The 23,647-nt window shown below is 49.5% G+C and overlaps 1 protein-coding gene across 1 annotated transcript in view; it reads right to left on the bottom strand.

Moving 5' to 3' along the window:
• adgra2 (adhesion G protein-coupled receptor A2) overlaps positions 1-23,647 on the bottom strand; it is a 209,083-nt gene that overhangs the window by 146,601 nt on the left and 38,835 nt on the right. The window contains exon 2 of the mRNA XM_063057233.1: positions 11,895-11,966. Coding sequence (XP_062913303.1) covers positions 11,895-11,966 — 72 coding nt within the window. The remainder of the gene's footprint in view (positions 1-11,894; positions 11,967-23,647) is intronic.

Raw genomic sequence — 23,647 nt, 5'->3', positions numbered from 1 at the left:
CATCCCCTCCATTCTCCCTCCTCCGTTCCCCATCTCACCCCTCCATTCTCCTTTGTTTCCCATCTCACCCCTCCATTCTCCCTTCTCTGTTCCCATCTCAACCCCTCCATTCTCCCTCCTCCGTTCCCCATCTCACCCCCTCCATTCTCCCTCCTCCATTCCCCAACTCACCCCCTCCATTCTCACTCCTCCGTTCCCCATCTCACCCCCTCCATTCTCCCTTCTGTTCCCAACTCATCCCCCCCATTCTCCCTCCTCCGTTCCCCATCTCACCCTCTCCATTCTCCCTCTTCCGTTCCCCATCTCACCCTCTCCATTTTCCCTTCTGTTCCCCATCTCACCCCCTCCATTTCCCTCCTCTGTTCCCCATCTCACCCCTCCATTCCCCATCTCACCCCCTCCATTCTCCCTCCTCCGTTCCCCATCTCACCCCCTCCATTCTCCCTCCTCCGTTCTCCATCTCAACCCCTCCATTCTCCCTCCTTTGTTCCCCATCTCACCCCCTCCATTCCTCATCTCACACCCTCCATTCTCCCTCCTTCATTCCCCATCTCATCCCCTCCATTCTCCCCATCTCACCCCCTCCATTCTCCCTCCTCCGTTCCCCATCTCAACCCCTCCGTTCTCCTCCTCCGTTCCCCATCTCACCCCTTCCATTCTCCCTTCTCTGTTCCCAACTCATCCCCTCCATTCTCCCTCCTCCGTTCCCCATCTCACACTCTCCATTCTCCCTCTTCCGTTCCCCATCTCACCCTCTCCATTCTCCCTTCTCTGTTCCCCATCTCACCCCCTCCATTCTCCTTCCTCCATTCCCCATCTCATCCCCTCCATTCTCCCTCCTCCGTTTCCCATCTCACCCCCTCCATTCTCCCTCCTCCGTTCTCCATCTCAACCCCTCCATTCTCCCTTTGTTCCCCATCTCACCCCCTCCATTCCTCAACTCACCCCCTCCATTCTCCCTCCTCCGTTCCCCATCTCAACCCCTCCGTTCTCCTCCTCCGTTCCCCATCTCACCCCCTCCATTCTCCCTCCTCCATTCCCCATCTCACCCCCTCCATTCTCCCTCCTCCGTTCCCCATCTCACCCCCTCCATTCTCCTTCCTCCATTCCCCATCTCATCCCCTCCATTCTCCCTCCTCCATTCCCCATCTCACCCCCTCCATTCTCCCTCCTCCGTTTCCCATCTCAACCCCTCCATTCTCCTTCCTCCATTCCCCATCTCATCCCCTCCATTCTCCCTCCTCCGTTCCCCATCTCACCCCCTCCATTCTCCTTTGTTTCCCATCTCACCCCTCCATTCTCCCTTCTCTGTTCCCATCTCAACCCCTCCATTCTCCCTCCTCCGTTCCCCATCTCACCCCCTCCATTCTCCCTCCTCCATTCCCCAACTGACCCCCTCCATTCTCACTCCTCCGTTCCCCATCTCACCCCCTCCATTCTCCCTTCTCTGTTCCCAACTCATCCCCCCCATTCTCCCTCCTCCGTTCCCCATCTCGCCCTCTCCATTCTCCCTCTTCCGTTCCCCATCTCACCCTCTCCATTTTCCCTTCTCTGTTCCCCATCTCACCCCCTCCATTTCCCTCCTCTGTTCCCCATCTCACCCCTCCATTCCCCATCTCACCCCCTCCATTCTCCCTCCTCCGTTCCCCATCTCACCCCCTCCATTCTCCCTCCTCCGTTCTCCATCTCAACCCCTCCATTCTCCCTCCTTTGTTCCCCATCTCACCCCCTCCATTCTTCATCTCACCCCCTCCATTCCTCATCTCACACCCTCCATTCTCCCTCCTCCATTCCCCATCTCATCCCCTCCATTCTCCGCCATCTCACCCCCTCCATTCTCCCTCCTCCGTTCCCCATCTCACCCCCTCCATTCTCCCTCCTCCGTTCCCCATCTCAACCCCTCCGTTCTCCTCCTCCGTTCCCCATCTCACCCCCTCCATTCTCCCTCCTCCATTCCCCAATTCACCCCCTCCATTCTCACTCCTCCGTTCCCCATCTCACCCCCTCCATTCTCCCTTCTCTGTTCCCAACTCATCCCCTCCATTCTCCCTCCTCCGTTCCCCATCTCACCCTCTCCATTCTCCCTCTTCCGTTCCCCATCTCACCCTCTCCATTCTCCCTTCTCTGTTCCCCATCTCACCCCCTCCATTTCCCTCCTCTGTTCCCCATCTCACCCCCTCCATTCTCCTTCCTCCATTCCCCATCTCATCCCCTCCATTCTCCCTCCTCCGTTCCCCATCTCACCCCCTCCATTCTCCCTCCTCCGTTCCCCATCTCAACCCCTCCATTCTCCCTCCTCCATTCCCCATCTCACCCCCTCCATTCTCCCTCCTCCATTCCCCATCTCAACCCCTCCATTCTCCCTCCTCCATTCCCCATCTCACCCCCTCCATTCCCCATCTCACCCCCTCCATTCTCTGTTCCCCATCTCACCCCCTCCATTTCCCTCCTGTTCCCCATCTCACCCTCTCCATTCTCCCTTCTCTGTTCCCCATCTCACCCCCTCCATTTCCCTCCTGTTCCCCATCTCACCCCCTCCATTCTCCTTCCTCCATTCCCCATCTCACCCCCTCCATTCTCCCTCCTTCATTTCCCGTCCCTTCTGTTTCCATTCTCCCTCCTCCACATCCTGTCTCATCCCCCTCCATTCTCCCTCTTTTCTCCCCCGTTCCCCATCTCATCCACCTCCATTCTCCCCCCACAGTTCGCCATTCCATCCTACTCCAATCCCTGCCCCGTTCCCCCCCCCCCATTCCCTGTCCAATCCTCCTCCATTCTTCCCATTCCTCATCTCTTTCTGGACCACGCAGGTGTCCATCCATCTGCAGGCAACAACCACCATTCACTCAACATCACCAGCAAAACAGAAGAGCTGATTATCGACTACTAGAGGAAGAAACTGGAGGTCCATGAGCCAGTTCCCATTTGGGGATTGGACGTGGAGAGGGTCAGTAGCTTTAAATTCCTTGGCTTTATCAGAAGATCTGTCCGAGGTCCAGCATGTAAATATTACTACAAAGAAAGCACAGCAGTGCCTCTGTTTTCTTAAAAGTTTGCACAGGTTTGGCATGTCATCTAAAACTTCTACAGATGTACAGTGGAGAGTATCTTGATCGTTGCATCGTGGTCTGTTATGGAGACATCAATGCCCAGGAACAGGAATGTGATGTGGCAAAGACCTCCCCTCCTATAAGCACATCGACAGGAAGCGCTGTCCTAAGAAAGCAGCACCCATCTTCAAAGTCTCTCACCACCTAAGCCATGCTCTCTGCTCACTACTACCATTAGGCAGGAGGTACAGGAGTCTTAGGTCCCATAACACCAGGTTCATGAACAGTTATTATCCCTCAACCATCAGGTCCCACACCACCAGGATCAGGAACAGATATTACCCTACAACCATCAGGTCCCACACCACCAGGATCAGGAACAGATATTACCCTACAACCATCAGGTCCCACACCACCAGGATCAGGAACAGATATTACCCTACAACCATCAGGTCCCACACCACCAGGTTCAGGAACAATTATTACCCTACAACCATCAGGTCCCACAACACCAGGTTCAGGAACAGTTATTATCCCTCAACCATCAGGTCCCACACCAGCAGGTTGAGGAACAGTTATTACTCTACAACCATCAGGTCCCACAACACCAGGTTCAGGAACAGTTATTACCCCTCAACCATCAGGTCCCACACCACCAAGTTGAGGAACAGATATTACCCTACAACCATCAGGTCCCACACCACGAGGTTCAGGAACAGTTATTACCCTACAACCATCAGGTCCCACAACACCAGGTTCAGGAACAGTTATTACCCTACAATCATCAGGTCCCACAACACCAGGTTCAGGAACAGTTATTACCCCTCAACCATCAGGTCCCACACCACCAGGTTCAGGAACAGATATTACCCTACACCCATCAGGTCCCACAACACCAGGTTCAGGAACAGTTATTACCCTACAATCATCAGGTCCCACAACACCAGGTTCAGGAACAGTTATTACCCCTCAACCATCAAGTCCCACACCACCAGGTTCAGGAACAGATATTACCCTACAACCATCAGGTCCCACACCACCAGGTGTAGGAACAGATATTACCCCTCAACCATCAGGTCCCACACCACCAGGTTCAGGAACAGATATTACCCTACAACCATCAGGTCCCACACCACCAGGTTCAGGAACAGTTATTACCCCTCAACCATCAGGGTCCCACACCACCAGGTTCAGGACTCTTCACTGGATGGGTGGGATTTCAGTCCCCCCGCGCGCCCCCCCCCATTCTCAAGGATCCCAACAAAATAAACAGAAGTATGCAAAGGGCTGGAAAAAAAACACCCCAAAGGTTTTCCTCCCGGAGGCCCAAGAGACTTGGCAAAGCCAGTGTAATGAGGAAATTTCCAAACAAAGTGAGATGCTGTGAGCTAATATCAGGGGGGTGAACACGTCCAATATTTCAGTGTTGATTTAGCCGGCAGTAGCTCACCTCCTGCCCTTTAATCTAGAGCCAGGGAATAGTGCAGCCTTTATGCAGCAGGCCAGCATGTTGTTTATGCAGAGAGTGGCCCCTCTCCACCACATGAAACACTCTCGGCATCAGTACTCACTCACCTTGCCCAGGCCTAGAGTGAGCCACTGTGTAGAGGGGCCTGAGACCTTCAGTAAGCAATGACCTGCATATCCTCAAACGTGGCCAAGCTCACTTTACAGTTACGGCACTTGACCACATCCTGTCCATCACAGAGCATGGATCATCATCAGAAATGCACACAGCACTGGGAAAAATAGATTTTTCATCATTCCTGAGTCAGAGCCTTGCTCAGTGCTTTTGAGGACAGAGGAAGCACATTTCAATGAGACTCAACTGAATTTGCAATGGAATCAGCACCTATGTGTAATGTAAGACAACTCATTGAGCACAGCACCTGAGGGAGGGTTACACTGGGGGGGGGGTGGTATTGAGGGAGGGTCACACTGTGGGAGGGGTGGTACTGAGGGAGGGTCACACGGGGGGGGTTGGTATTGAGGGAGGGTCACACTGTGGGAGGGGTGGTACTGAGGAAGGGTCACACTGTGGGAGGGGTGGTACTGAGGGAGGGTCACACTGTGGGAGGGGTGGTACTGAGGGAGGGTCACACTGTGGGAGGGATGGTACTGAGGGAGAGTCACACTGAGGGAGGGGTGGTACTGAGGGAGGCTCACACTGCGGGAGGGGTGGTACTGAGGGAGGGTCACACTGTGTGAGGGGTGGTACTGAGGGAGAGTCACACTGTGGGAGGGTGGTACTGAGGGAGGGTCACACTGTGGGGGGGTGGTACTGAGGGAGGGTCACACTGTGGGAGGGGGTACTGAGGGAAGGTCACACTGAAGGGGTGGTACTGAGGGAAGGTCACACTGTGGGAGGGGTGGTACTGAGGGAGAGTCACACTGTGGGAGGGGTGGTACTGAGGGAGGGTCACACTGTGGGAGGGGTGGTACTGAGGGAGGGTCACACTGTGGGTGGAAACTGGAGCACCTGGGGGAAACCCATACAGTCACAGTGAGAACATGCAAACTCAACATAAACAGTGTCAGAAATTGAATTTGAACTGGGGTATTTGGAGTAGGAGGCAGTGGTGTGCATTGTGACTGCCCCATCTTGGGGAATGTGGACAGAATTAAGTGTGAGCAATGTTTGATTAGTTTAATAGTGCCTGTTCATCACTCCTGAGGAGATTGAAATGTTAATGCAGGATCAATACAGAAGGGTGTCAGCATAGACTTGGTGGGCTGAAGGTCCTGTTGCTCTGCTGTACCTCTCCATGATAATCTGACCCCAACAACACTGACACCAGATTTCAGTTCTATCAGCTGTAACGAAGGAAAACCATCTCATACATCCATAGCACCATTCACGTCTTCGGTGTGTTCCAAAGACAGGAAGGGACATTTCAGGTCCCATCTCCAACAGGTGCCCAACCTCTCAGTTGGCAGGTCCCTCTCCTCTCCCCGCCACACACAACACGTTCCCTTCTCCCTTTGTAAGGTGTAGGCAGCATGCGTGCACAGCAAGATCCCACAAATCTCACTGACATCGTGTTTTCGATATCAGAGAGGAATGCCGACCAGATGACACACACCAGTCACTTTGCCCCTTTAAGATGCTTCATTCCTCTCCTCCCCTACCGCCCTCGTTCCCCCACTTCCCCACATGTTCCTCTGCTTCCTGCCTGCCTCTTTCCTCTCCTCTCCTCCTGGTTCATTCCGCCTCATCCCCCCCAACCCCATCCATCCTACAACTATACCTGTGTGAATCCCTACAGCATCGGATGACCCTGTGATCTCCATCTCAGAGGCCGGCACGAGCATATCTTCCAAGAAGGTGAATGCTTGCAATACATCAGGCAATGATGTACCTGGTAGCACCCTGAAACCCTGTGCCAACCGACTGGCAGGAGGTATTCAAGGACATCTTCGACCTCTCACTGCTGCAGTCGGAGGTTCCCACCTGCTTCAAGAGGGTAACCGTCATAGCAGAGCCCAAGTAGAGCAGGGTGAGCTGCCTCAAGGATTATTTCCTAGTTGTACTCACATCTGCTGTGATGAAGTGCTTTCAGAGGTTGGTCATGGCCAGAATCAACTCCAACCTAAGCAAGGACCTGGACCCACTGCAATATACCTGTCGCCACAGTAGGTCTACAACCATTGCAAACTCACCGGCTCTCTGCTTGGCCTTTGATCTCCTGGACAGCAGCAATACATACCTCATGCTGCTGTTTATTGACTACAGCCCAGTGTTCAACACAATCATACCCTCCGTTTTAATCAACAAGCTCCAAAACCTGGGCCTCTGTACCTCCCTCTGCAACTGGATCCTTGACTTCCTCACCGGGAGACCACAGTCTGTGCGAACCAGAAATAACATCTCCTCCTCACTGACAATCAACACTGGCGCACCCCAAGGATGCATGCTCAGCTCACTGCTCTACTCTCTCTACACTCTGACTGTGTGACCAGGCACAGCTCAAACACCATCCATAAATTTGCCAGTGACACACCATCACTGGCAGAATTTCAGATGGTGATGAGGAGGCATACAGGAACGAGATAAATCAGCTGGCTACATGGTGTCGTAGCAACAACCTCAGTCTCAACGTCAGTAACTCCAAAGAATTGATTGTGGACTTCAGGAGGGGAAGTTCAAGGAACACACACCAGTCCTCATCAAGGGATGAGAAGAGGAAAGGGTGGGCAGTTTTCTGGGTGTCAACATCTTTGAGGATCTATCCTGGGCCCAACATATTGATGCAATTACAAAGAAGGCATAACAGTGGCTATATTTTATTAGTAGTTTGTCACCAAAGACACTTGCAAATTTCTACAGACGTACCACTGACAGCACAGCGTTGCATCACGGTCTGGTACAGAAGGGTCACTGCACAGCTTCGGAAAAAGCTGCAAAAAGCTGTGAGCTCAGCCAGCTCTGCCATGGGCACTAGCCACCCCAGCACCCATAGCATCTTCAAAAGGGTGATACTGCCATTAGGGATACCCATCACACAGGACAACCCGCCTTCTCATTGCTACCATCTGGGAGGTGGTACAGGAGCCTGAAGACACACACTCAACATTTCAGCTACAGCTTCTTCCGCTCGGCCATCAGATTTCTGAATGGACAATGAGTCCAGGTACACTACCTCACTATTCTTCCCTCTCTTTCTGCATTACTTATTTAATTTTATTATTATATATTGCAAGGTTGTTGCGACATTATTCAGCCAGCTGATCTATCTCGCTCCTGTACGCCAATGGTCGTGTCACTGGCAAATTTATAGCTAGTGTTTGAGCTGTGCCTGGTCACACGGTCAGAGTGTAGAGAGAGCAGAGCAGTGGGTTAAGCACATATCCTTGAGGTGTGTCACTGTTGACCATCAGCAAAGAAGAGATTTGCACAGACTGTGGTCCCCCACTGAGGAAGTCAAAGGTCCAGTTGTAGAGAGATGTAAAGAGGCTCAGGATTTGGAGCTTGTTAATTAGAACAGAGGGTGTGATTGTGTTGAACGCCAAGCTGTATTCAATAAAAAGCAGCCTGACATAAGTCTAATTATTGTCCAGGTGATCCAGGGCCGAGTGGAGAGTCAGTGAGATTACATCCGCTGTACACCTATTGTGGTGACAGGCAAATTACAGTAGGTCCAGGCCCTTGCTTAGGCAGGAGCTGATTCTAGTCATGACCAAACTCTCAAAGCAGTTCATCACAGTAGATGTGAGTACAACTGGGCAATAGCTGTTGAGACAGCTCACTCTGCCATGATGGTCACCCTTTTGAAGCAGGTGGGAACCTCCGAATGCAGCAGTGAGAGATCGAAGATGTCCTTGAACACCCCTGTCAGTGAGAGATCGAAGATGTCCTTGAATACCTCCTGCCAGTGAGAGATCGAAGATGTCCTTGAATACCCCTGTCAGTGAGAGATCGAAGATTCCTTGAATACCCCTGTCAGTGAGGTTTTTAGAGTCCTACCAGGTACTCCACCAGCCCGACGCCTCACGAGGATTCACCTTCTTGGAAGATTTTCTGGCTTCGGGCTCAGAGACAGAGATCACAGGGTCATCCGATGCTACAGGGATTCACACAGGTATAGTTGTATGATGGATGGAGGTGGGGGGTAGGGAAGGAATGAAGCAGGCAGGGAGGGGAGGAAAGAGACAGGCAGGAAGCAGAGGAACATGTGGGGAAGGGGAGGAACAAGGCAGGAGGGGTGAAGAGGAATGAAGCAGCTGAAAAGGGGCCTGCTGAAGGGTCTTGGCCCGAAATATTGACTGTACTGTTTTCCATAGATGCTGCCTGCTCTGCTGTGTTCCTCCGGCATTTTGTGTGTGTTACTTTAATTCTCCACTGTGGGATTTACTCTTCCCCTCACCGCCTGCCTCATTCCTCCCTTTTTCTCCTGCCTCAAACCTCCACCCCTTCCCCTTTGTGCTTTCTCCCACCCCCACCCACCCATCTTGTTCCTCCCTCTTCTCCCCTTCACACCTCCACTCCCTGGCCAGCTTCTGCCCACCCTCTCCTCACATCTCATTCCTCCACTCCCCTCCCGCCCTCATTCGTCTCCACACCCCACCCCCACATCATTCCATGGAATCACTCACACCTAGAGAAGAGCAAGAGAAACCACCTGACCATTCGGCTCTCTCACATGGTTCCTTCCCAATACAAAGAAACAGCCCCACCAATTTCCTCCGAAACCTATCCTCTCCACTCTCCCGCTATCTGGATCAGCAGGGCTTGGCACGGGAACTCCTCCGCCCAGGACTGCACACAGTTGTGGACTTGGCTCAGTCCTCGCACAAACCAGCCTCTCCTCCACTGTCTATAATCTCACTGCCTCAGTGAAACAGCTAACATAACCAAAGACTCCTACCCAACCCCGCCACTCCCTCCTCTCCACCCTCCCATCAGGCAGAAGATACAAAAGCCCAAAAGCATGTTCCACCAGGCTCAAGGACAGCTCCTAGCCTCCTGCTATCAGACTCTCATCACGTCAGAGGCCTCCTGCCCTCTGTCTCTCTGTGCACAGAATGACTTGCAGACGGAGCTGATGAAAAACCAATTAGGCAGCTGTCGGACACCATTAGCATCAGGATTCCCCTGCCAGTGTGCAGACAGAGTAGAGCTGTTACCGACAGGTCCGCCAACTCTTTGTCAGCGTTCACTAATCTTCCCACACACCTCACCACTGGGCGATTGTCATGTCAATCACCGTGATACCCACCTTCCAATTCTCGTTTCATAAGTCCACGAGACATAGGAGCAGGATTGGGCCATTCAGACCATCAAATTTTCCCTACCATTTAATCATGGCTGATTTATTTCCCCTCTCAACCCCATTCTCCCGTCTTCTCCTTCGACACCCTTACTAATCAAGAACCTCCAGATATCCGCAATGATGGACTCTGTGGCAATGAATTGCACAGATTCACCGCGGTTAGCACAACACTATTACCGCTCAGGGCATTGTAGTCTGGAATACAACTCTGACTTCAGCTGTCCTCCCCGTGGACAGCGCATCAAAGACGTACCGGGTAACAGGTTAATTAATCTTTGTAGATTATCCATGATTAGGCTAGGGTTAAATCGGGGGTTGCTGGTCTACATCATTACTAACCAAGAACTTTACGTATACTCAATGACTTGACCCCCAGAACCGTCTGTGGCAATGAATTCCAGATTCACCACGTTCTGGGTAAATTCTTCCTCATCTCCATTCTAGAGGGGTGTCCTTGTATTCTGAAGCTGTGGTTCTTGACTCCCCCAGTGTAGGAAACAGCCTGCCCACATCCACTCTATTTAGGCCTTTCGATATTCGAGAGGTTTGAATGAGATTTCCGCCTCATCTAGTGAGTACAGGCCCAGAGCCAACAAATGCTCCTCATGTGTACATTAATTAATAAAATTAAATAAAATTAATAAAATTAATTCAGCCGTGACCAGGCAGCGTCACCCCATGGAAGACCTTCGACCTTTGATCCCAGCTCTAACAGAGTTCCAAACCAAGCTGCCGGCAGTTCCACCTGCTCTCTTGTCCTATGTGATACACAGTCTGCGTGACTCAGCAATCAATAATACAGCAGCTTCCTTTCCAGGCTAAGAACAGGTTTATGTGATAAGGTGGAATCTTCACCTCACAATCTACCTCGTTACGATCTTACACGTTAATCGTTTACCTGCACAGCACTTTCTCAGTAGTTTTAACACTTTACTCTGCATTGTTAAGGATTTAACTTATTCTAGCTCAATGCTCTGTGTAATCTTCTGACCAGCATGGACAGAACACAAGACAAGCTCTTCACGTGACAATACACAGACGTGGGCGGGCAGAGGGAGCTAAGTCACTCAAACCTTTCCACCAAGACAGTGACAACGCTCCAGGGAATCAGCAAGTGCTTGATAGGGCAAATGGCCTCCTTGCATACCTTGACAGTGAAAGCGAGAGAGTTCACACAGAGAGAGAGACAGCAAGAGAGCGCACAGAGAGAGAGACAGACAGACAGACAGACAGACACACGCTCACACACACTGGGTTGTCGTCAGAAGATTCTAGATTTCCGCCTGCAGTCAGCACACTGATACAGCTGATATCCAAGATCCTAGAACTTTGAACTCCAGATCAGATGTTCGAGGCTGACCTTTCCATTCCACCTTCGACAATTCCCCTTAAGCTCCATCAACCCACTGTCATCTCTCCCTGATGCTAAGACACCCACACCCCCGCCCACAGTACCCTGTGAGACAGTCCCACACCCCACCCACAGTACCCTGTGAGACACCTACACCCCCATCCACAGTACCCTGTGAGACATTCCCACCCCCCCACCCACAGTACCCTGTGAGACACCCACCTCCCCACCCCCTACCCACAGTACCCTGTGAGACAGTCAGTCCACTCGACCCATCTCTCCCTGATGCTGACACCTCCCACCCACAGTACCCTGAGACAGTCCACTCGACCCAACTGTGGGCTCACACCCCTCGCCTACTTCCCCCCACACTCCTGCCCAGTTATATCACCAGAACAGGTAAAGTAGGGACAAAGAGACAGGGTGAGGACAGGGAGGAAAGGGAAGGGAGAGGACAGGGGAAGAGAAAGAGAGGAGAGGGAGTGAGGAGGAGGAGATGAGGGCTGGAGGGAACGGGGTAGGGGGAGGGGATGCGGATGGGGAGATGGGGAAGGGGGAGGGAGGAGTAGGGAGGAGAGCTGGAGGAGGGATGAGTGGATGCTTGTTCCAACAGGCTGATGTGTTTGATTGTCCGGACACTGTGGGACTCATGTTTGATCCTGGAAACCATTACACTCAGCTCACTCAGACATCGTTCAAGAGAAAGTGCCAAGAAACACTCACAGTTTCTCAAGGGCCCGCAGTCCAGAGAAAGCGCCAGCCTTCAGCAACGCAATCTTGTTGTTGCTCAGTATTCTGTGAAAAAAAACAAGAGGAAAAGAAAACATTTGAATGAACTCATGCAGAACAATAGTTACGGGTGTTCTGCATCAGCAGGGAAAATGATCAAAAACAACTCGCACAAACTCGGCCGGTCAGGCAGCATCTAAGAAAATGAATAAACAGTCAACATTTCAGACAGAAACCCTTTTTCAGGACTTGTGATGAAGAATCTCAGTCTGAAACATCAACCGTTTACTCTCTTCCATAGACGCTGCCTGATCTGCTAAGCTCCTCCAGCATTTTGTGTGTTACTCTGGATTTCCAGTGGAATTTCCTGCAGAATCTCGTGCTAATGAACAAAAGTACCCTACATCACGCAGACTGAAGAACGTCATGCATAGGAGTGGAATTAGGCCATTTAGCACATCGAGTCTGCTCTGCTATTGCATCATGGCTGACTTATTATTCAACTCAACCCATTCTCCTGCCTTCTCCCCAGAACCTTTGACATCCTTATGAACCAAGAACCTATCAACCTCCGATTTAAATATACCCAATGACTTGGCCTCCACAGTTATCTGTGGCAATGAATTCCACAGATTCGCCACCTCTGTCTAAAGAAATTCCTCCTCTTCTCTGTTTTAAAGCTACAACTCTCTATTCTGAGGCTGTGCCCTCTGGTCCTAGACTCCCCCAGCATAGGAAAGATCCAGGAAATTCGAAATGCCCCAAGTAGTTTTCTTAATTATTTATATTAAAAGCATGGCAACACTGGCAGGCCTCCCCAACACAATCTTCGGACCGTGCTGGCCATCAACGCAAAATGAGAGAGAGCCCGGGGAAAGGAACAGCCTGGGCTCCGGACTGTGCCCCACTCTGGTGAATTACATGTGTACGTTCTCGAACTCACAAGATAACCGGAAACGGAGCCAGTAACCGCTGCAGGAGTTGCAAAGCTCTGCCCCAGGGGTGGCACGTGCAGTATCAGGGAAGCAAAACTCCCACTACAGTCCTGGCAGCAACACCCAGATGAACAGTCAAAGGAGACTCTTCGAAAGAAGCTCTGTTTTTACATCTTGGTGAAGGGTGAGGAGAGGGTGAAGACTGTGGAGGTCAGTTGAGTATTCAGGGAGGCACTGGCCACCAAGGATGTTCTAGCAGACACCCCCCACCACTGAGAGTAGGCAGACAGAAATCTCCAACATCTCCCAGCTGCCGCGAGGAATGGGGAGACGGGTTTCTGGGCTGTGCGCGTGTGCAAGTCGTTGACACAATGGAGACGCCTCCATTCCCTAAGCCAGCAACAGGCTCTCATTAGCACAGAGGCAGCCATGCGGCAACAGAACCGCAGGCCTAATTGACTGTCAGTGCCTGCTGCGTAAAGGACATTGTTAGTTAAGGGCAGGATTTACGAGTGTGTTTAATGTCCCCTCCCGTCGAAGAAGGGCCTTGGGGCGACTGCAGTGAAGAATTAACGTCCTTCACTTCTGACTGAACCACTTCCTTTCGCCTCTCTCCCCACACCCAATCTCCAACCAACAGGCACGCAGACCAAATGAGGCTTCCCTGGGACACCTGACTTTCCCACACCTCTGCACTCATTAAACTTCCCTGCAATCCCACTGCACTGCCATTCAGCCCACCTAAAGAGCTGTCCTGTTCACTTGCTGGGATGTGCTAGATTTCTCCCCGAAAAATACACCCAGTTACCAAATTATTGGGCATTCCCTGTATCTAATAAAATGGCCACTGAGTGTATGTTCATGGTCATCTGCTGCTGTAGCCCATCTACTTCGAAGTCTGACGTGTTGTGCATTCAGAGAGGCTCTTCTGCACATCACTGTAGTAACAGCTGGTTATTTGAGTTTACTGTCACCCAGCAGCTTGAACCAGTCTGGCTATTCTCTTTTGATCTCTCTAATCAACAAGGCAGTTTCACCCACAGAACTGCTGCTCACTGGATGTTTTTTTGTTTCTCGCACCATTCTCTGTAAACTCTAGAGACTGTTGTGTGTGAAAATCCCAGGAGATCAGTAGTTTCTGAGATACTCAAACCACCCCATCTGGCACCAACAATCATTCCAGGGCCAAAGTCACTTAGGTCACATTTCCACATTTAAAGTTCAAACTAAATTTATTATCAAAGTACATATATGTCACCATATACAACACTGAAATTCAATTTCTTGTGGGCATACTCAATAAACCCACGATAGAATCAATGGAAGACTGCATCAACTGGGGCGTTCAACCAGTGTGCAAAAGACAACAAACTGTGCAAATAGAAAAATAAAGAAATAATAATTAATAAATAAGCAATAAATTATCAAGAATATGAGATGAAAAGTCCTTGAAAGTAACGTTCGGTCTGAACAACAACCAAATCTCTTGACCATGTTTGCATACTTTAATGCATTGAGTTGCTGCCACACGATTGGCTGAATAGATATTTGCACTAACGAGCAGTACATGTGTACTAAATAAAGTGGCTACTGAGTGTACATTCCACTGAGATTCTGTAATCAAGTCCAGAGTGACCCTCATGCATGAAAAAGATTACCCCTCTATCCTTCAGCCCAGCTTAACTTTTACAGGAAACCTGACATTGTGACGCTGTCTGCGGCTGTTGTCTTCACTCAGTAGGTATGCACCTTTCACAATGTGTAACTGAGGTTCACCACTACAAGGTTCAGTGGACAAAAATTGGCGTTTGTCTGTCTTTGTTAACAGGTAGTTTTTCAGTGATTCTATTCTATTTCTTTGTTCTACTTTGAATGCCCGCAAGAAAGTGAATCTCAGGGTAGCTTATGGTGACATATACATGATTTGCAAATAAACTTACATTGAACTTTGAACTTCAAACCCCTAGCAGAAGTGCAACAGGTGATTCCACAGATCCTCCCTAGGGTCACTCATCAAGACCGATATCGACTGCTGCAGGTAGGCCACCGTGGTCAGCACCGTAGAGAGCTCTTTGTCCCACAACATTGTGCCAACCCCATGATCAATCTAATCAAGCTGGCTAGGATCTTTATGTCCTCGTTGTCCACAGGAATGGTACCAGAGGATTAGAGGGAGGTGAATGTTGTCCCCTTGTTCAAAAAAGGTAGTAGGGATAGTCCGGGTAATTATAGACCAGTGAGCCTTACGTCTGTGGTGGGAAAGCTGTTGGAAAAGATTCTTAGAGATAGGATCTATGGTCTGATCAGGGACAGTCAGCATGGCTTTGTGAAGGGCAGATCATGTCTAACAAGCCTGGGAGAGTTCTTTGAGGAGGTGACCAGGCATATAGATGAGGGTAGTGCAGTGGATGTGATCTACATGGATTTTAGTAAGGCATTTGACAAGGTTCCACACGGTAGGCTTATTCAGAAATTCAGAAGGCATGGGATCCAGGGAAGTTTGGCCAGGTGGATTCAGAATTGGCTTGCCTGCAGAAAGCAGAGGGTCATGGTGGAGGGAGTACTTTCGGATTGGAGGGTTGTGACTAGTGGTGTCCCACAAGGATCGGTTCTGGGACCTCTACTTATTGTGATTTTTATTAATGATCTGGATGTGGGGGTAGAAGGGTGGGCTGGCAAGTTTGCAGATGACACAAAGGTTGGTGGTGTTGTAGATAGTGTAGAGATGTCGAAGATTGCAGAGAGACATTGATAGGATGCAGAAGTGGGCTGAGAAGTGGCAGATGGAGTTCAACCTGGAGAAGTGTGAGGTGGTACACTTTGGAAGGACAAACTCCAAGGCAGAGTACAAAGTAAATGGCAGGATACTTGGTAGTGTGGAGGAGCAGAAGGATCTGGGGGTACCTGTCCACAGATTCTTGAAAGTTGCCTCACAGATAGATAGGGTAGTTAAGAAAGCTTATGGGGTGTTAGCTTCATAAGTCAAGGGATAGAGTTTAAGAGTCGCGAGGTAATGATGCAGCTCTATAGAACTCTGGTTAGGCCACACACTTGGAGTAGTGTCCCCGGTTCTGGTCGCCTCACTATAGGAAGGATGTGGAGGAATTGGAAAGGATACAGAGGAGTTTTACCAGGATGCTGCCTGGTTTAGAGAGTATGGATTATGATCAGAGATTAAGGGAGCTAGGGCTTTACTCTCTGGAGAGAAGGAGGATGAGAGGAGACATGATAGGGGTATACAAGATAATAAGAGGAATAGATAGAGTGGACAGCCAGCGTCTCTTCCCCAGGGCACCACTGCTCAATACAAGAGGACATGGCTTTAAGGTAAGGGGTGGGAAGTTCAAGGGGGATATTAGAGGAAGGTTTTTTACTCAGAGAGTGGTTGGTGCGTGGAATGCACTGCCTGAGTCAGTGGTGGAGGCAGGTACACTAGTGAAGTTTAAGAGACTACTAGACAGGTATATGGAGGAATCTAAGGTGGGGGCTTATATGGGAGGCAGGGTTTGAGAGTCAGCACAACATTGTGGGCTGAAGGGCCTGTACTATGCTGTACTGTTCTATGTTCTATATTCTAATTCCTCCTTCCAACACAGTCCATAGGCTTCATTTTTCTATCATTCATTTACTTATCTAAGTGTCTTTTAATTGTCCCTACTCTATCTGCCTCTATCACCGCTCCTGCAGGGTGTTCCATGCACCCACCACTCTCTGTATAAAGAACTTACCACTGACACCCCCCCTATACTTTCTTTCAATCACCTTAAATAACATTCCCTGGTATTAGCCATTGTCATCCTTGAAAAATGATGTTAGCTGTCTACTCAGTCCATGCCTCTCATAATCTTATATACCTTTAACAGGTCATTTATCCTCCATCTCCTCCTCCACTCCAAAAGCCCTAGCTCACTCAACCTATCCTCATAAGATATGTTCTCTAATCCAGCCAGCATCCTGGTAAATCTCCTCTGCACCCTCTAAAGCATCCACATCTTCCATATTGAGGAAACCAGAAATGAACACTATAACACTGATGTCTGTTATCTGTCAAGTAGGGGACCGTGCACAATTCTGATTTGATGGAGACAGACGTGAGAGTACGGACGAACATTCAGAAAACTTCTGAAATGCCCGCTTCGCTGCCGCTGCTACTGTGTGGTAACCAGAATCTCCAGAGCAGAAGGCTCTGAAATCCTCGGCTTTGCTTGTTTCAGCGGCCGGGGCGAGGTCGAAGGCGCTCGGCAAAGGATGGCGCTCAGGAGGCTGTATCGGAGGGGCTGGTCGGAGGCTCAAAGTTTTCAGATGGATGGACTCAGTGTCAGCTGTGGTCAGCTGCTTCCAAGGCATCGGCAAGTTGTCGGTGCCTGGAGGTTTATGGCAGGGAGTTTCTCCCTTTTGCCACCTGCTATCAGGGACTCGGGAGTCGATCGACTCGGGGACTTTTGAGACTTTATTTACCGTGCCCATGGTTTGTTCTTCATCAAATTATGGGTATTACTTTGCACTGCTGTAACTATATGTTATAATTATGTGGTTCTGTCAGTGTCAGTCTTTGATTTGTCCTGTTTTCTGTGATATCATTCCGGAGAAACATTGTATCATTTCTTAATGCATGTATGCATTTCTAAATGACAATAAAAGAGGACTGAGTGTTCTCATAATCTAATCTAATATATTCTAACCAGAGTTTTACAGAGCTGCAACATTATCTCGCAGCTCTTGAACTCAATCCCCTAACTAATTGAAGACCAGCTTGTTCTTAACAACTCTATCAACTTGTGCGGCAACTTTGAAGGACCCCAAGAACCCTCTATCCTCCCACACTGCCAAAAGTCCTTCAACTAACCTTGTATTCCACCTTCAAACTCGATCTACAGAAGTGTAGCACTAAACATTTTTCTGGACTAAACTGCATCTGCCACGTCTCTGCCCAACTGTGCAACTTAGCAATGTCCCATTGTAACCGATGACTGTCTTCTACCCTGTCCACTGGACCACCAACCTACATGTCATCTGCAAACTTACTAACTCACCCCTCCACTTCCTCGTCCAAATCACTGGCCTACCGGTCTAACAGGTGTCCGTCATTGAATGTTGTTGGTTGGCACATTCCAGGCTGCAAGAGTCTATGTAGAGAAATACTCCAAAGCTCAGAGCAGCCGACATTGAGGTTCGTTGGGGAAGGACTGGATTGTTGGTTGTATTTGCCCTTAATGTAGGCAAGTGGTGGAGGAACCAGACGAAAGTTAACGGGACTGTGGGATGAATGAATAATTGGGAAATAGGATTTATGGGAATGCTCTGAGATAGCCAGTATAGATTCAATGGGCCAAATGGCTTCCTTCTATTTCCATGTGTGACATAGGAAGAGACTATCTAACCCATCAAATGTACACTGGCCCTCAGAGTAATCCCAGTAAACCATTCAATTCTCCTGTAACTAATTCTCCCCATGCTTGCAACAACTCCCCCATGTTTTGACCACTGACCCACACACTAGAGGGCACTTTACAGCAGTCAATTAACCCACTGACGTGCCCATGTCACCAGAGATTATGGGAAAATATGAGAACACGAGGAGCTGAAACAGGCTCCAGTAAGCAGGGAAATCAGATAAATGATGGCTGCAGGGAGTTCAGGAGTGGGGAGGAAGCTTTCTTTTTTAAAATTGCAGGCACAGCACCATAATGGGGCAAAGCTGGGAAGTCTCTGAGCATCCCTGCCCCCCTCCATCAACACTGTTGAGGGGGTTTCTCTGCCCAGTGTCTTCCTCAGTAACTACATCCAGCTGCTCGACCCCGAACGTGCATCCGTGACCCTCTCAGCCGCTAGCACTAGAGCCTTAGGTAAACAGTGAATTACCCATTGCTCCTCCCCTCCCATTTCTCATAGAATATCAAACACTGCAGCACAGTACAGGCCCTTTGGCCCACGATGCTGTGCTGATCTTTTAACCTACTGTAAGATCAATCTAACCATTCCATCTTACAGAGCCCTCCGTTTTTCTGTCAGCCTTGTGCCTATCTTAAATGTCCCTAATATATCTGCCTCTACCACCACCCTGGCAGCACACTCTGTGAACCCACCATGGTCTGTGTGAAAAAAACACCCACTGACATCATTCCCCTCCCACCTACACTTTCCTCCAAACTCCTCACAATTATGCCCTCTTCTATCAGCCACTCTTCCCCTTGAAAAAGGCACTGGCTGTCCACCTGGTTGAAAGATAAATAGTTTAGTCTTATTTGTCACACTTACATCAAAATATGCAGCGAAATGAGCTATTTGTGTGAATGACCAACACAGTCTGAGGATGCTCTGGCGGCAGCTCACAAGTATCTCCGTGCTTTTGACACCAACACAGCATGGCCACAACTCTCTCACCCCACCCACACGTCTTTGGAATGTGGGAGGAAACCCGAGCACCCAGAGGAAACCCACACAGTCACAGGGGAGACTTAATAGAGGAGTACAGAATTATAAGGGATATAGATAGGGTAACTGCAAGCAAGCGTTTTTCCTCTGAGCTTGGGTCAGGCAATTAGAGCTCATGAGTTAAGGGTGAAAGGTGAAATGTTTAAGGGGAACATGAGGGGAAACTTCTTCACTCAGAGGGTGGTGAGAGTGTGGGACGAGTTGCCAGCACAAGTGGTGCCTGTCAGCTTGGTTTCAACGTTTAGGATCAGTTCGGATAGGTACATGGATGGGAGGGGTATGGCAGGATGTGGTCTTGGTGTAGTTCGATGTGAGTGGTTCAGCATGGACTAGATAGAACGAAGGGCCTGCTTCTACTTGATGACTCTCCTTATGGCCAGTGGTAGATATCAAAACCCCAACACGATTGCTGGCACTGGAAGCATTACACTAGCCATTTCACCTCTTATCATCTTATACACCTCTAACAAGTCACCATTCCTCCTCTCCCCTTCTCTGGGCATCATCGCCAGTAGGAGGACAGTTAAGGTCTCTGGTCTGCCCACCACAGCACCACCGAGGTCAGCCAAGGTTTGAGGACACGCTGCAGTGGGCAGTAACTGTGGCACAACTCCTAGTCACAGTTCCACCTGTCCACAGACTACCTTGTGAGGAAGCTGGACCTCACAAGAGCCTGCCCCTCACGTTCTTGATGCTAAATGTAGGTACAGTCTACACATCTGGACGAGCGATGGGACCGGTTTACCAGCTGGTGCACTGCAGGCATCATCTGTCATTTGGGAAACTCTGTTTATGGCCTCATTTCCGACTTGTGAGCAGCCCCGGGTACAAACAGTTCTGTGGAATGGAACTGTACCGTAGCCTATGGAGCACTGTACATAGTCAGGGACCACTCTCACCTCCCTGTGAACCCCACCTCAGAGCTCTGTAGAATCATGTTGGATCTCTCCGTCCCAACACTGCTGTCACTGATCAAAGTTCAGCAATCATGATAGCGCCCCGGGACATCCTGAGATTGAGCACATTCACTAGGAGTGCTGCTACAAGAACGCAGCATCCATCAACAAAGATCCCAACAATCCAGGCCATGCTCTCTTCTCACAACTACCATCAAGCATGAGGTACATGAGCCTTGGGTCCCACACCACCAGGTTCAGGAACAGTTATTACCCCTCAACCATCAGGTCCCACACCACCAGGTTCAGGAACAGTTATTACCTGTCAACCATCAGGTCCCACACCACCAGGTTCAGGAACAGTTATTACCCTACAACCATCAGGTCCCACACCACCAGGTTCAGGAACAGTCATTACCCCTCAACCATCAGGTCCCACACCACCAGGTTCAGGAACAGTTATTACCCCTCAACCATCAGGTCCCACACCACCAGGTTGGCAGAAGACAGGCAGAAGAAAGAAACTATATAGGCCAGTTAGTCTGACGTCAGTGGTTGGGAAGATGCTGGTGTTGATTTTTAAGGATGAGGTGTCAGGGTACTTGGAGGCACATGATAAAATAGGTCATGGTCAGCATGGTTTCCTTAAGGGAAATCTTGCGTATAGTTTAATTTTCAGAAGGCCATTCTCAAGGTGCCACATGAGGCTGCTTAACAAGCTACGAGCCCATGGTATTACAGGAAAGATTCTAGCATGGATAAACAATGGCTGATTGGCAGGAGGCAAAGAGTGAGAATAAAGGGAGCCTTTTCTAGTTGGCTGCTGGTGACTAGTGGTGTTCCACAAGGTTCGGTGTTGGGACCACTTCTGTGTACGTTATATGTCAATGATTTGGGTGACAAAGTTTACAGATGAGATGACAACTTGCTTGCTGCCGCTTACACGTGGGGGGGAGGGGAGCTGGGGGAGACTTTGGGGTTCTAACATCTAACTGTCATTCATTCTTTGGGCCACTTCTCTGGTTTTGTGGATGGTTGCAAGAAAAGTATTTCAGGATGTATATTGCATATATTTCTCTGACATTAAATGTACCTTTGAAACCTTTGAAGATAGGTGGAGGGACAGGAAGTAGAGAGGCTACATAAGGCCTTAGACAGATTAGGAGAATGGGCAAAGTACCAGATGGAATACAGTATTCGAAAATGTATGGTCATCACTTTGATAGAGAAAATGAAAGGATTTACTACTTTCTAAATGAAGAGAAAATTCAAAAATCTGACGTGCAAAGAGACTTGGGAGTCCTTAAAGGTTAACCCTAAAGGTTAATATGCAGGTTGAATCTGTGGTGAGGAAGTCAATGCACTGTTAACATTCATTTCAAATGGGCTAGAATATAAAAGCAAGGATGTAATGTTGAGACTTCATAAAACACTGGTGAGGACTCCCTTGGAGTATTGTGAGCAGTTTTGGGCCCCTTATTTTAGAAAGGATGTGCAGAAACTGGAGAGGGTTCAAAGGAGGTTCACGAAAATGATTGCAGGATTGAACAGCTTGTCACATGAAGAGTGTTTGATGGCTCTGGGCCTGGGTGTGTCCCGAAGATGCTGGCACATGTGTATTGCGAGGCTCAGCGTTTTACCAGATTTCAAAAAAGTGTTAATTTATCTGCTTGTTTCCTGCGTGTTCGCTCGATTCGACTGTGCAAACTACACGGACAGCAAACAGTCACTTCTGGACATTAACTATCGATGCACCAACACAGTTTTGGACTATCCATTCAACTTCAACCAACTACCTCCGGAGTTAGTAAGGACACCGCGGACTCGGTCCGACCAGAAGGGCCTGGCACCGGTGTCGAGACCGTAAACAAAGACGGGGTAAGTGTGGAGGTCTGCGTGCTAGGCTAACGCTAAATCCACACCGGCCGGCGCTACCTAGCATCTTCCTCGCCAATGTTCGGTCTCTGATGAACAAGCTGGATGAACTAAGGACTTCGACCCTCACACAAAGAAGGCTTATGGATTGCAACATCATGTTTTTTACGGAGACGTGGCTAAACAGTGATGTCCCAAACAACGTGGTGGAACTGGAAGGGCGCACGGTCTTCCGGGCTGACAGAGCTGCAACAGCGACAGGTAAAAGTAGAGACGGTGGTTTATACATCTACATGAATCGATCATGGTGTACTAACTCTACCATTGCTGACACTTATTGCTCTGCTGATCTGGAATACCTGATTATTAAGTGCAGACCTTTTTATCAACCTCGAGCGTTTACATGCATCATTGTTGTCGCAGTTTATGTTCCACCGGATGCTAACGCTGAAGTAGCCATGAAAGACCTCAGTGCCGCTATTAGCAAGCTGCAGACATTGCATCCAGACGAAGCCTTTATTGTCTCTGGGGACTTTAATCATTGTAACCTACGTACCGTGCTTCCAAGATTGTACCAAAATGTATCATGCACCACAAGGGGAAATAAAACCTTAAATCATGTCTACACAAATGTGGCTGATGCTTACAAAGCCACTGCCCTCCCCCACCTGGGACAGTCTGACCATCTTTCATTGTTTCAGCTTCCCAAGTATAGCCCGGTCATTAAACGTGTGAAACCCACAGTAAAGACTATTAAGATCTGGCTGGAGGGGGCTGACTCTGCCCTTCAGCACCAATTCCAGCACACAGACTGGAGCGCGTTTGCTGCCCATGCCACCACAGACTCTCAGATTAACATTGATTTATACACCAACTCTGTCCTTGAGCACATCAACAAGTGTGTAGATAGAGTGACATCACAGAAACAAATAAAAGATTTCCCCAATCAGAAACCATGGATGAACAGAGAAGTTTGCCTCCTGCTCAAAGCCAGAGATTCAGCCTTCAGGTCTGGAGACCGGGAGGCTTACAGCTCAGCCAGGGCCAACCTGAGGAGGGGAATCTCTCAGGCTAAACACACATACAAACAGAGAATCGAGGAGCATTTCAACTCCTCGGACCCCCGATGCATGTGGCATGGTATACAGGTCATTACAGACTTCAAACCACCTAGTACTGTGCTCCCTTCCAGCTCTGCTTCCCTCCCTGATGAGCTCAATTACCTCTACGCTCGCTTTGACCAAGAGAACAAGGAGGTCACCCTCAAAGCGGATCTCCCACCTGGTGAACTGCCTCTCTCACTTTCCACCTCTGATGTTTACACCACCCTGAGCAGGGTGAATGTACAGAAGGCAGCTGGTCCAGATGGAATACCTGGCCATGTACTCAGAGTCTGTGCAGGACAGTTGGCCGGCATCTTCATGGACATTTTTAATCTGTCCCTGGCCCAGGCAGTTGTCCCCACAAGCTTCAAGATCGCCACCATCATGCCAGTGCCGATGCATTCCACTGCCACGGGCCTGAATGACTTCCGCCCAGTTACACCCAGCCCCATCATTGCAAAGTGCTTTGAGAGACTGGTTCTATCACATCTGAAATCCTGTCT

This window comes from Mobula hypostoma, chromosome 8 (genome assembly GCF_963921235.1).
Source record: "Mobula hypostoma chromosome 8, sMobHyp1.1, whole genome shotgun sequence".
In the NCBI taxonomy this organism is placed as follows: Eukaryota; Metazoa; Chordata; class Chondrichthyes; order Myliobatiformes; family Myliobatidae; genus Mobula; species Mobula hypostoma.
Note: the sequence above shows the minus strand (reverse complement) of the source record. Positions and strands in the feature narration are given on the sequence as shown.